The sequence below is a fragment of the Myripristis murdjan genome, chromosome 14 (assembly GCF_902150065.1).
Source record: "Myripristis murdjan chromosome 14, fMyrMur1.1, whole genome shotgun sequence".
NCBI lineage: Eukaryota > Metazoa > Chordata > Actinopteri > Holocentriformes > Holocentridae > Myripristis > Myripristis murdjan.
In genome coordinates, this window is record NC_043993.1 from 2,632,432 (window position 1) to 2,646,611 (window position 14,180).

General features: G+C 41.0%; 1 protein-coding gene across 2 annotated transcripts in view; it reads right to left on the bottom strand.

The window, feature by feature from the left end:
• Positions 1-14,180, bottom strand: part of LOC115371155 (polypeptide N-acetylgalactosaminyltransferase 10-like) — a 167,673-nt gene that overhangs the window by 27,256 nt on the left and 126,237 nt on the right. For both annotated transcript variants that reach the window (XM_030068331.1, XM_030068330.1), the window contains exon 7: positions 7,448-7,565. In XM_030068331.1, the coding sequence (XP_029924191.1) occupies positions 7,448-7,565 (118 nt within the window). The remainder of the gene's footprint in view (positions 1-7,447; positions 7,566-14,180) is intronic.

Here is a 14,180-nt window from a genome sequence, read left to right on the forward strand (position 1 = left end):
GAGCCCATGCAACTTGGCCAGGCTTATCTCACAGCAGAGGAAAGAGAACGAGGATCAAGATCTGAGGCTGCTTGTACTGTGGTCACAGGGGCCATTTAATCTAATTTCCTCACTGGCAAGCAAAAGAGGGGGCTCAGCAATAGTGGGAGATATACTGCTGACCCAAATTGCCTGTCAGTCTCCCTTCAGACTTCTGTTTAACAGGATCCTAGTATGGAGGGATCAGTTTCGTTCCCTGCCCGCACTTGTAGATTCGGGTAACAGAAAAAACTGCACCTCTCAGGAAACCATCAAGAAACCATCAGTTTCCATATAATAGACTGTCCTCACTCTCCCCTGGTTCTTGGGGATCTGTGGTCCAGGAGTGCCCCTTACCAGCAGTCGGTTGTAGTTTTCCATGGCACTGAGCATAACCATGGAAAAGCCATGGAAAACTACATCCCAGGACTCCCCGGCTGCAGGTATCGGAAGACCTTCCTCATCTCCAGTGGGGGCTGGGTTTTTCTTTATGGAGAAAAAAGATGGTACTCTAAGGCCATGCATAGACTTCTGTGGACTGAATAATATTACTGTCAAAAAGAAAGTATCCATTACCACTGATCTGTTCTACTTTTACCTCTCTTCATGGTGCCAGTGTTCACCAAACCTGACCTCAGGAAGGCCCTCCATCTTGTTTGTGTCAAAGAGGGGGCCGAGTGGAAGACAGCTTTCAACACCAAACTGGGCAAGTTTGAGCATTTGGTGATGCCTTTTGGGCTCACAAATGCCCCTGCTGTCTTCCAGACTCTGGTAGATGATGTGTTGAGAGATATGCTTGGTCACTGTTTTTGTCTACCTGGATGACATTCTTATTTTCTCCAAGGACCTTGAGACTCACACGCAGCACATACACCAAGTTCTCCAGCGGCTGTTGGAGAACAAACTTTTTGTCAAAGCTGAGAAATGTGAGTTTCATGTCTTTCTTGGGATATGTCATTGCGCAGGAACAAGCAAAGATGGACCCTGCTAAGGTTACTGCAGTCACAGAATGTTTGGTGCCCACCAACCTGAAGCACTTAGAACAGTTCCTGGGGTTTTTAATTTCTACCGGAGATTCATCTGCAATTGCAGCCGCCTGGCAGCACTACTAACCGCCCTCACCTCCACTACCACTCTTTTCTGTTGGACCCCTGAGGCTGAGGCTGCCTTCCAGGAACTCAAATGTTGCTTTACCTCTGCTCCAGTCCTCACTCAGCCTGACTCTGTACTCCAGTTTGTGGTGGAGGTAGATGCATCTGACGCCGGAGTAGGTGCTGTCCTCTCACAACGAACTCCCTCTGATCAAAAACTTCATCCATGTGCTTTATTCTCTTGCATACTCTCTCTGGCAGAAAAGAATTACAACACCGGCAACTGTGAGCTCTTGGCAGTGGAACTGGGCCTTGCGGAGTGGCAATACCTGGTTGGAGGGAATCAGCACACTCTTTCATCATGTAATCAACCACAAGAATCTGGCCTATATACAGAACGCCAAGAGCCTACTGTTCCCTGCAAGCCAGGAGGGTGCTGTTTTTTGGAGGGTTCAATTTCACTCTCACTTATTGCCCTGGCTCTAGGAATAGCAAGCCTGACACTCTCTCCTGCCAGTTTATAGCTGACCATTCAGCTTCAGAGCTGGATCCCATCCTGCCCCCCACCTGTATTGTTGGTGCCATCTCATGGGAGACCAAGTCCCGTGTCCACCAGGCATCTGCATCTGCATCCTCTCTAATGGACACTCCCACAGTGGCTTTCTCTCCCTCTCCCTGTGCGTGTCTATGTGTGTGTGGTTGCTTGAGTGGAGACAGGTGTGTTGGAGTCTGAGCAGGACGTCACCAGCTGCTTCACATCCTGCAATTCTCAGCTCTACCAGATCCACACTGCCACATCATAGTCTCTGTCATAGTCAGTAAACTATGCTTCAAGTCAAAACCTGTTTGCGTATAGCATTCTGTTGTTGCCTACTCCCGGAGTTGATCCTTGTTTGTTCTCCACACAGTCCTGCCTGCTCTGCCTCCAACCCGTCTCCTACTCCTCCTGCCTCATCTGCCTTGATTCCCCTGCACCCTGCACAGATAACCCCTACCCTGGATTCTTCGGAAATGGCGTGGGACCTGCTCTGCCTTGCATCTACTCACTGGATCGCATCAGGTTCCACTAAACCATCCTCCCTGCATAACAATAAATTGCAATTTTTGCATCAGTCCTGTCTCTGGTCCATTTGTGTTTGCATGGACATACAGATGGATGGACAAACCAGCATGGACGCATAAAAATTCAGCTGCATCCATGTGGTGTAATCTCCAAGTAGGAGGAGCCACGTGAACATTATACTTTCTTGGGTGTCCAAGTCAGAGAAGACTTAGATACAGAATAAATTGCCAGACGTGTGATGTAATTTCTCTTCCCAACATAGTTTAACACAGCACATAAAAGTGAATTTAATGCAATTAAGCCAAAAAAGAAACAAAACAGAGAATAATCTGAGCTGGAACATTATATTATCAGTATTCATTTCCATTCATACTTGTTCAGAAAACTGAGATTTTCTCCACATAACTTTCTAATATGCCACTAGTCAAATAGGTGGGTGCTCATTTATTAAATTCTCTGTCTTCTGAAACACTTATCTATGGCAAATGCATTACTGTTCTGTTACTGTTACGAGTGCTGTAACAAATTACTTTCCACAGTTAGTAACTAAGCAAAGTAATGCATTACTTAAAAAAAAAAAAAGTAAAGTGCAAAACATTAAATTTTTTGAGTAACGACCCAAACACTTCTGAAATAGCCAAAGATTTCTTGCTAGCTCAGTTATTGCTAGCTTGATCAATAATATGAATGTTGTCATAAACACATGAACACAAACTACTCAGACATCTGAGTTACCGTGTGGGGAACTAGATCTATGGTTGATTTTAAATTCGTTTTTGCTCTGATGCATGGAATGCAAGCAATGGTGAAAAAAATCAAACAATAATAATATTATTTTGTATATGTGTTGCAGATTGGAGTTAATCTCATTGGTTGAGGAGTTTGTCTGGGTGACATTTGAGGGGCAACTTATTTCCAGCTCACACAGTGACATGTTGTAAGTACATCCAGGCAGACAACACAACTTTATATTCAGTGCCAGCTTAGGGAGACTGAATGATCTCATTACTGGAGGTCACCATACTTACAGTAATACAGCCCCCATTGGTTGGTGAGACTGCTGAACAGGGTTAAGGACAAAGTGATGATTCAGGTCCTGCTCTCATTCACTGACAGCACGTCTAGTTAAAGAGATATAACTTACCACCATAATATTTTAATGATAGAGAGAGACAACTTCTGATAGGACTCAAAAATAATAAAAACTCTTCACCCAGCTTTTACTGGTGTAAATTATCATTTCTTATATCCAAACATAAAGTGGCACCCAAACTTATAAAGACTCCTTGTCTGCTTTGCATTTAGCAGGCAAGCCATCACACAGCTGTCCATCACTGACTAGGATCATGCAGTAAGCAAGAGTGATGGGTGCCTAGCAAAGGCTCTCGAATGTGGTGGTGTCTTGGCAACTTGGTCCCACTTGATTTTTACTTTCTTTTGGGTTACATGACTGATCTCCACATGTTCCCTTGTTGCTCCACATGTTCCCTTGTTCCCTTGTTGCTTCCCTTGTTGCTTGTTGCATGTTCCCTTGTTTCCCAATTTGGGAAACAAGGTATGTGACTGTGTGAGCTGGACATACACTACTCACAAAAAGTTAGGGATATTCGGCTTTCGGGTGAAATTTCAGGATGAACCTAAAATGCATTATAACCTTTACAGGTGAACTTAATGTGACCTTCTGTAAACTTTTGAATGCACATGTCCAACTGTTCAATGTTTCAGTACTTTTTGCACAAGTTGCTGTTCTCTAACAAGGAGTTTAACGGCAAAATTCACATCAGGTGTTTGATGCTCCAGCTCAGCGAGGTCGTATCATTAGGGAACGGCTGCTGGAGACTGGGGTACCTCAGATGGAGTGGCCTGCACTTTCTCAGACCTGAATCCCATAGAAAACCTATGGGATCAGCTGAGTCGCTGTGTAGAGGCTCGGAGCTCTGTACCCCAGAACCTCAATGTCCTGAGGGCCGCCCTTCAAGAAGAGTGGGATGCCATGCCTCAGCAGACAATAAGTCGACTTGTGAACAGCATGAGACGTCGTTGTCAAGCTGTAATTGATGCTCAAGGGCACATGACAAGTTATTGACACTGACATTTTTTGTTGTGGTATATCCACCACTGTTGTTGGCTTTTGTTTCAAGAAATTGTTTGAGATGAGGAAATCACCAGTGTATGCTTCTACTTAAATGCCCTACTTTCATGATATAATATCACTGTAGCGTGAACATTTTCCATTTTCCATAAATTTCACCCAAAAGCCAAATATCCCTAACTTTTTGTGAGTAGTGTATGTTTTTCCTCCAGTGTCCCCGAGACAAATTCCTCTACATTTGCTATATCAGAGAATAAAGTGATTCTGTTTTACAGAGCAGGGCCTGTCTGTCTGCAGGATCAGGAGTTTGGTTGGTCGGATTAGTATAAGAGCCTGTTAATCTTCTCACCTCAGGAGACTGGCTGTCAGCGCTGTATCGGCTAATGGGGATCTCAATAGAAGGAGACCAAATTAAATATCTAAGCACACAGAGCAGAATTAAGTAGCACAGCAGAAGGCAGCACAGCATGCCACAATTCAGTTTTTTTGCCCCCTGATTTGAATCTGGACCATCATTCGCCAAGTAATATAAACGTGTTGTACAGGACTTTAACAGTCTCCAGGGGAAAAGAAAAGACATTTTTGAGAGCTTTACATTGTGACTGTGCATGGCTGATGCCTTGGCAATGTGATATTAAATTTTAACTGTGAATACTGCCATCCACTGTCACCAAAGCCTATTCAGAAATATAAACAGGACTGGAAGTAACGGAGCTAAAGAATTAATCAATCAATTATTATTTCCATAATCAATTACTCATTAAGTCCATAAAGTGTCAAAATAGCGAGAATTGCTCAGGTGAAGTCAGCAGGGCCCAGAGTAATGTCTTCTTCTTGAACAGCAGCCAAAAAAGAAAGAAAAAAATAATTTTATAATGATATGAATGGAGAAAAGAAAGACATCTTAGTGAGGCGTCTTTTTTTATTTGAAAAACGACTAAAACCATTAATTGATTATCAAAAGGGAGGTGCTCTGCCTTTGAATCAGGTGTCTTAGCCGGTTACACACATTTCTCTTGTTGCAGCAGGGTGGTTGTGTAAGACAGGTCATGGGAACATGATCACAGAAACAGCTTGTTGAATCTGGAAGGTTCCTTTGAACATTCTGCTCTCTACTTCCTCCATCTGCCCTCCTGTCTGTCTGCTGCCTACACTTTGAAGCTTATTAGCTGGACTTAAAAGCGCATAAACATTTGCCCTGTTTTAATGCAGTCTGATTTATTTGAGATCAGGACGAGGAAGAGCAGGAGAGGGATGGAGAGCCCAGTCAGCCTCCTGTATGGGCTCTGAGTAAAGCTCATTAGCTGGATGTGAATCATGGCTTTTATTATAACTTTCTATGTACTAAAGCTGACTGATCTGGTGGAGATGAGGAGTTTGTTTAGTCTATCATTTCATCTAGGTAGAACAGTGGCTGCATGTTGAGACAGCAAACTGTGCAACTGTGCAACACCTCCCAAAACATCTTTGCTGATGCTTTTATTTACAATTAGTGTGCAGGATGGGATATCAGAACAAGGCGATGGTTAGAGGAAAGAGGAGAACAAGGGACTTTTGAAAAAAGGGTGGTGTGGCTTAGGAGGTACAGTGGTCATCTGGTTATGTGAGTGTGTGAGTGTGAATGGATGAATGTGCGTCAAGCATTGTAAAGCACTTTGAGTGATCGGTAGATGGGAAAAGCACAATACAAATGCAGTCCATTTACCACTTGACAAGACTTATGAACTTGAGCAGTAATAGTGCAGAAATCTCAGAGCAGATAAGCACCCTCGTCTTTTCAAAATAATATTCCCATAAGAGTTGAGAGGACCTACAGCCTTCAGCCTGTGTCTGAGGCCAAGGGAGAATAACTGTGTTCAGGATGCGGGCAATGAAGCTACAAAATGGTCAAGCGTGGCCAGCTCCATCGTCGCTGAGTCATCACTGAAGTGCCGCTCGAACACTCAGTGACGTGGTTCATGTTAATATAAGTCAAAGGGTGGATCTTCAGGAGGGAAAAGAGGGGGAGTAGAAATGCAACCGGTTAATGTTTCACTGCATCGCTGGAGTGCTAAAAATAGTTGAAGCCAGCTCAATGTTTTTTCTTTAGCCCATCATGCAATGCTGTGTGTCGGGCGTCTGTTTGTAGCTTAATGATGCTGGCTCCCACTGAAAACGGGAGCTTTATCGCCTGTAGTCTGAACAGCGATATTTTACAAAAGGACATTTAATGCTGTAATTATTCATTTGACAGTGTTTCAACTGACCACCAAAGTGCTTTGGAACTCCTGGTTCCTTCTTCACATTGCCAGATGAATGGGAAAACACACTGGGGTGCAAAATTAATGCATCACCCTCTGTCTAAAGCGCAGACTAACTGCTTTGATTGACATCTTTTGATTTGTTCACTTGATATGGAACAAGCCTTAAGCTACAATGAAAAAAATCCATAAATTGGACAGGAATGGGATAATATGCTAATCTCATGATATGATTGGATACATTAAATGGGCTTCACAGTTGATAAAACCTTGATACAATTCAATAAAATTTTGTTCAATGACTATTGACTAATACTGTCTGCAGAATTATGTTTATTTCTGAGGCACAAATCTTTCTAGCAGTGGCACTGGCTTGCTGGTATGTAAACGGTTTATAAAGGTTGTCATGACAGACATTATGACTTGAATCAACCTACGGCCAGTAGGTATACGACCTGATTTATTTGGTTTGACGACAGAATGTGAAGTTGAGGAACGTGTGGGGCAAAGCAGAGTCCCAGGCCGCGAAGTGAGCTTTGAATGCCAAAGAGCTCAGCACCTGACAAAATACTGATTGAGTGTCATCAGCACCCCTGTCACCCTCCACAGCACGTATGGTCAATTCCTGTTGCTGGGCAAGATTAATGCAGCCTGGAGTTTAATTACACTTGTGACACTTGTGAATGTGGAAATTGTAAAAAAAAAAAAAAAAAAAAAAAAAGATTTGTAAATAAAAAATTATCATTATAACGGCCTTGTTCAATCGATTCTGGTGTTTACAATCCACTTGTTAACCCTCATTGTAAACATGTGTAAATCATTTTGAGGACAATGTATTTCTATTCTGTTCACTTTGTACCCATGTCACTGAGGCTTTTTTGTCATCTTATGTATGGTGTTATTGTGTGTGTTTGTTTGTTTGTTTGTTTGTTTATTTGTTTACCTTGAAGGAGATCTCGTACTGTTCTCCACCCCAGATCTCCAGACCCGTGTCGTATCCTCCCAGCTCCCAGAACCACTTCCTGTCCACAGCAAACAGCCCACCTGCCATGACTGGAGACCTGGAGGATACACACACACACACACACACACACACACACACACACAATATAAATCTTTCTTTTCATAAGGGTTTTTAAAGGAGCCATTTACACCCAATATTGTTTGCATCATTTTTAAAACATATGAAAAAAAAAATAGACAAATGTAAAATAGACACAAATAGAATTTCCGTAAAAAAGAGAAGAGTTAATTAGTGTTTGACATGGGGCTGAGCAGGCCTATAGCATCAAAGAATTTTCTTGTAAAGCTGAACTACTCTTTTTGCCTTAACACAAGTGATGTGAGACCGTGTTAGAGAAGCTAAAAACTAAATTTCATCACAATGTGTGTGTGTGTGTGTGTTTTAGTAACCAGTATGTGATGCACACACAAACACTCTGACTTAGCCTAAATAAAAATCAGACTGCAGTGACATGTTCCACCTCTTGGCAATCCATCCATCAGTTATGCACACACGCACACGCACACACACACACACACACACACACACACACACACACACACACACACACACACACACACACACACACACACACACACAACCCCAGTCACATATGGCGCTGTAGTATCACTTTGGTCTGCCAGTCTCCCAGCAAAGTGTCAGATGTATCCATCATGTCTGTGATCACAGTCTGTCTGTGTGTCGGGCTGGCCTCTAACAAAGTGTTTAAGCAGATGAAAGGCTGGCTGAAGACGAGTGTCAGCCACTGTGCCTCAGCACACAGCACACAAACTACTGGAGCAGCTGACAGCAGCCTTTACTTAACTACTTCAGCAGACAAGAGAGCCACACAGAGGGGGGCAGGGAAACAGGGAGAAAGGAATCAGACATCAACAACAGAAAAATGTCTTTTAGCAAGATGCCTCAGGTGGTCAGACACAGATACACAGAGAAAGAGACAGAAACAGAGACATCAACAGACATCAGACCTGATTTGTGAGGGACTTTGTTTGCTTTGTCCTGCAAATTCGCCGTACAAACAAAACCATTACTTTTGCTCTGTCTTCGCTATACTGGTTTGTTGTTATTGTCTGTCTATATCCCAGCTGCACCCTGAGGGCTGCACAACACTAATTACTGAAATGAACTTGCCCAAAATAGAAGCACAGAGGAGCAAACCAGTTTTGTGTATACTCGCTGTCGCTTTGTTTTATTCCTTAATTTGCACACCACAACAGTAGGGGCATGTTAAGATTAAAGAGGTAATCTAAACCCGCAGAAATTGGAAATAGCACTGATAAAAACAAAGTGAACAATGACTGCTGCGGTGTGAAAGTAGCAAAGGCCATTTGATTGGCCAGAAAGGAGCAGAAATCAACAAAGGAAATAATGGAAGAGGAAACGGGCAGGCTTTTCCACAAGGCAACACAATCAATCTTGTGATATTTTTCATTTAAATATATATATATTTTAATATAATAAAGTAGAGTTGTAAACACAGTGATTCTGAAATGTACTAAAGGCTACAGTATAGAACTTTTATACATAAATGAATGTTAAGCATGATCAATATAATGCCTAACAAGTCACACAGTGATTTAACTCTGTCACTGAGTGGTACAACTTCCTGCATCTTACATTACTACAATGTTTTTTAAAATTTTGTCTCCTATCTTTCCTCACACATGAAATTTGGAAGGCATTCGACCCAGAACTGTAAAGTCCCTTAGTCCAAGTTGAACATCAAAGTTGTGCCTGGGATTTAACTGAATGCACTTATGTATATGATTATTCTGAATTCAGGGAGTGAGAACATCACACATGAATAACATGTATAAGGACATGTATAAGGACTTCACTTCTTTCCTAAAACATTTAGACGACTGTCTAAATGTTGGAATTCTTGTAAATCAATCTTTGGGAGCAGTAAATGCAGCCTGCAGGTTTTTGACACATTCTTGGTTGTAAGTCCCTGCTAAAAACCTTTCACTGATATGTATTTTTCCGTGTATTTTTGTTACCAGTAGAACTTGGTAAAAGAAAAAAAAAAAAAACTTGTTTGATAAAACAGCTGTACAAATAACGTTGTTATAATCATCAACTGGAGCAGGAGAAGCAAAACATCTGACATGCTTTGGAGCACAAAGACGCTATAAAAGAAATAGAGCACCAGGGGAGTAAATACACAGCAGCACAATATCTACAGCATTCTCCCCAAATGTTTGTTTATTCCCAGGTGTCTCCACTCAGAAAAGTCAGAAAAAATCATTACTGTCTGTTTTTCCCAATAAAATATCAGACTCAGACAACCTCCTGGAGGGAAAAAAATCTTCTCAAGCCAAGTTAGCTGATCTTAACAATGTGAACTGCAGCACATCATGTTGGTCAGACTGACCTCAGGGAGCACATTCCATGTTCCTCGTTGCAGTGGCAAGGCCAAAGTAAATAAATGTTTTATTTGTTTATTATTGTAATGTTTTATTTGTTTATTTCGACAGACCCTTAACTGACGTCAACGTCAGTTAAGGGTAACCCTTAACTGTGAGTTAAGGGCTACCCTTAACTGACCCTTAACTGATGACTACTACTACTACTACTACTGCTACTACTACTACCACTACTACTAAAGCTACTGCTACTACTGCTACTCACTGATTCTTGGGAATTTGGATAAAACAGGTTTTAATTTTGAAAAAAAAAAAAAAAAAAGTGAGTTAAATTGAAAAATCTGAAGGTATATCATTATAGGCCAAGGTCTTGGCTGTTCAGCAATGTACCGGTGCAACCTCCTCATTTTGCATTTTTTTCATAAAATGGGCATTTTTCCAGTTATTAGGCTACTTTGTTTTTGTCAACACCGTCACCGTAATGTTTTTTTTTTTTATTTGAAAAACATATTTTTGTGTTAAAAGAGAGTATTACTTCAATAACTCAACAGCACCAAAGAAACATATTGTAAGCATATTCATTTAAAAGCAATATAACTGCCTCTGACGGTGGTGACACTAATCTGACGGTGGTGACAGTGGCCTCATAAAAACATACATTTCCAAAATTTATACCACTCAAGTCAATGGCTTCTTGCTTAACAACTTTATTTAACTATTTGGTACAAAAAATAACAATCCTGAGCTCTGTTATAAGCATTTTTCAGACTTCAGTCATCACCGTCACACAGAAAACCTGACGGTGGTGACGTCTGACGGTGGTGACAAAAACCTGCTCTTTCACATGATAAGCATGAGTTGTTCACATTAGCCAGCTTGTTTCCCCCCTGTTGCTACCTGCATCAGACCTCTTCTTAAAAAGTATACATTTATTCCATAATCTAATTTAATATTTTTTATACAGAAGTCACGGTGTTGACATGTTATGGTTGTGACAGTAGCAGTGTCCAAAAATATGAAGAGATTTAAGAGAAAATAGCAAACTTCCAGGAGCCTGAGTGGTCTTGAAGCATGCAGTAGAGCTGAAGGTTTGAAAAGGGCTCCTCAGGAATGTAATTGACCTTGTAGTTTTTTTATTATTATTTTTTTAAATATATATCTGACGGTGGTGACGTATATGTGGGACACTTTTTGAGCAACGACAAAATAATAGTAAATATTGTTCAAAGCTCATCGTTTGTAGTTTTTAATACATATTATGATGTACTCTTTCATGTGGTAAAGATATTATTCAATGAAATTATTACTTTTTGTTGTTTTAATCAAGTTGAAATGATTATCTCCTATCCGAGGACAACTGGTTTTGCAGGCCATGGGCCAACATATAATCATTAAATTAATACAAATTAAAAATAAACCTATGAAAAAACTTTACAAATGTGCAAAGGACCCCCTGATTATGCCCTTGATTCTTTTTATTCACTAAAATGTTGTAAATTTCCAACAGAAATAGCATTTTTCTTAGTGGGACATGATTTATCCAAATTCCCAAGAATCAGTGTACTACTGCTACAACTACTACTTTTAAATATATTTAAAACACATTGGCATTTAAATAAAATTACAGGCATTGAAACGATTGTTAGAAAATAGAAGACGGGAAGTAAACAAAGACTAAGAGGAATAAAAACATAACAGACACAATGGCATACATGAAACATGAAAGCAAAAATAAATGTAAGTGGAGGACTTCAAAGATTACATTACAGAGGGTGAGAGGAGCACTACTGACCCTCTCCTTCCTCTCCTTCCAAGGAGCTTAGCACCTCCATTACTTTCTTTCCTGAGGGAAACACTGAACTATCAGTTCAGTGTTGATGTCAAAGCAATCTGCTCTAAATACAAAAAGGAGAGAGAGTGCCTGCTGTTTCTGTAATCTAATGGTCATTGTCCACATCCTGTTTTTTCTCTCCCCCGGAGTAATTTCTGTGTGCTTCATTTTGATGCTTCAGGTGTGTCCAGTGGAATGATGCAGCAGGGGCCGTGACTGCAGAGTAGACACAGCTGTGAGTATGCCTATAATTCCCTTGAGGTTTCTGGGCTTGGTCTCTCTTGGTCCCGGTAGGCAGTATGTGAGAAAGAGCTCTCTTCACACTCGACCCATCATGCTTAGGGACAGGTTTTACAAGGTGCCACTCCATCTATTTACACTCAATTAGTGTCGTGCATCCTGCCCTTACCAGTCTCCCCTGTTATGTGACCAGTCAGGTACCTGCACACGAGTGGCACCTCACTCACAGGACCAGGATCATTGCTGAGGCCACACAGACCAGCAACATGAAGTTAAGATTAACTTTTATTTAGCTCCTGTATCTATAGTTTATTCTATAGTCTGAATAAAGCCATACCTAACTGTTAAGCATGTGTTTATCATGTTGAACTTGAGTTTGAGTCAATCTGAACTGTTGAAATTATTATTTAACCATAAACTCAAGTTTAGAATCATATTGGATATGTAGAATATTGGATTATCTTGAGTACAGAAATACACCAACACACACACACACTAGATTGTCATAGCAACCAGCTTCTCATCAGGTGTAAGTAGGAGGCAGGCAGCCAGCAGGAGGTGATGCAGTGTTGTCTCCTTTCCAGATCCTTCCCTTAGGAGGATCAATTAAAGGCAAACAGGGCAGCGACTGTACTGTCAACACTGTGGTTTCACACACCTGATGAGGGAGCAGCACCACAGACACTTCAGGTTGCAACAGGTGACAGGTTTTCTGTAGTTTTCCTCCTGCAATTGTTAACTTCTCTCTGCAGCTCTCTTCTGTTTCTTTTTCAAGCATAATCATTCCAAGGTCACAAATATTTTGCTGTTTTTTTTTTTTTTTTTTTTTTTTTTTAATTAAATGACTCATAAACATTCTTGTTTACTTAGTTGTTTTTTTAATAATGGAACTAAAACCATCTGGAGTGGAGAAAGCACTTCTAGATGAGAGAATATCAGAGATGGGAACTGTATTGCTCGTTGCACATGTTTTCATTTGTATTATAAAAAGATCATAATTTAATCATGTCAGTTTGAGTGATGATGATGGGAAATATGGCTGACATTTGATGAAATATACAAACTGCTGCAGCTACGGTTGGCCCAAAGCAACACGTGTCTGTTAATGACAAGCAGCATAAGTTCCAAAGTGTGTGGTATTGCATTGTGGTAGCTGGCAACAGGCTCTGTTCATGAGGTGACTCATGCATCTTGAAACATGTTCTCTGAGACACAGGGTTTGTACTCAGATCTGATCACCAGACAAGACGTACCCATGCAGGCAGGACCACCTCTGCATATGAATCTCTTGACTGCCAGCACAAATCCCTTTTGTCATATCCAGATTCATTTTAGAGAGCTACGAAAGCCAAAAAACATGAAGTATGATTTTTGCAAATTGGATCCAAACCATATTTATAGGTGGTTTGAAATGTGATTCCAATGGAATTTCTCCAGATGCATCTCAGTCTGGACATTCTGGCCACGCAAATTGGATTTCAAACTGTCGTTAGTGTCACTCGTAACGTCTCACATAATGACACTATCAAATCCAAAGTGAAGGTAGTGCATCAGAGTGGCTCAGCAGAATCCTTGCTCCTGCTATCAGAGTGGCATGGAGGACAACACAGCAAACAACAGACGCTGAAATAAACCGTCTGCTGGCTCTTTTGGGAGGGAGGCTTCTGCACACTTCTCATGTTTCTGCATTAGAAAGCTGCATCATCAGCGTATATAGGTTCTGACGCCTATGTTGTTACCACAACAACCATGTGCGGACATGTTGGTGATGTCTGGACACACACATCTGATCTGATCACTTGTGCAGTGCAGACAGTGTGTCTTAAAGATCTGATTTGTGAAAGAGAGCCAGTTTGCCTACAGTCTGAACAAGGCCTTAGGGACAGATCTAAAAATGGTATCAAGTGTTTTCTTGTATTCACATTCTTGCCACATATGCTGTTGCAAGCGCTTTCATGTTGCAGTTCCTTTGCAGCCTCATCAGGTTTCTCCAATGTAAATGCATACAATAACCCTCTCTATACAGCATTCATATTACCAAGGGGGACTGATGATAGATTATATTTTTACTCAAGACACCAGGTTTGTTATGACTTGAACAAACCTGTCAGTGATTTACTCTGGTTACTTAACTGAAAATGATGGCTGAAATAATCTACTAGATTTGGACTTCAAATTAACTAATGTCCTGGGGATATCTGATCATCTGGATCGA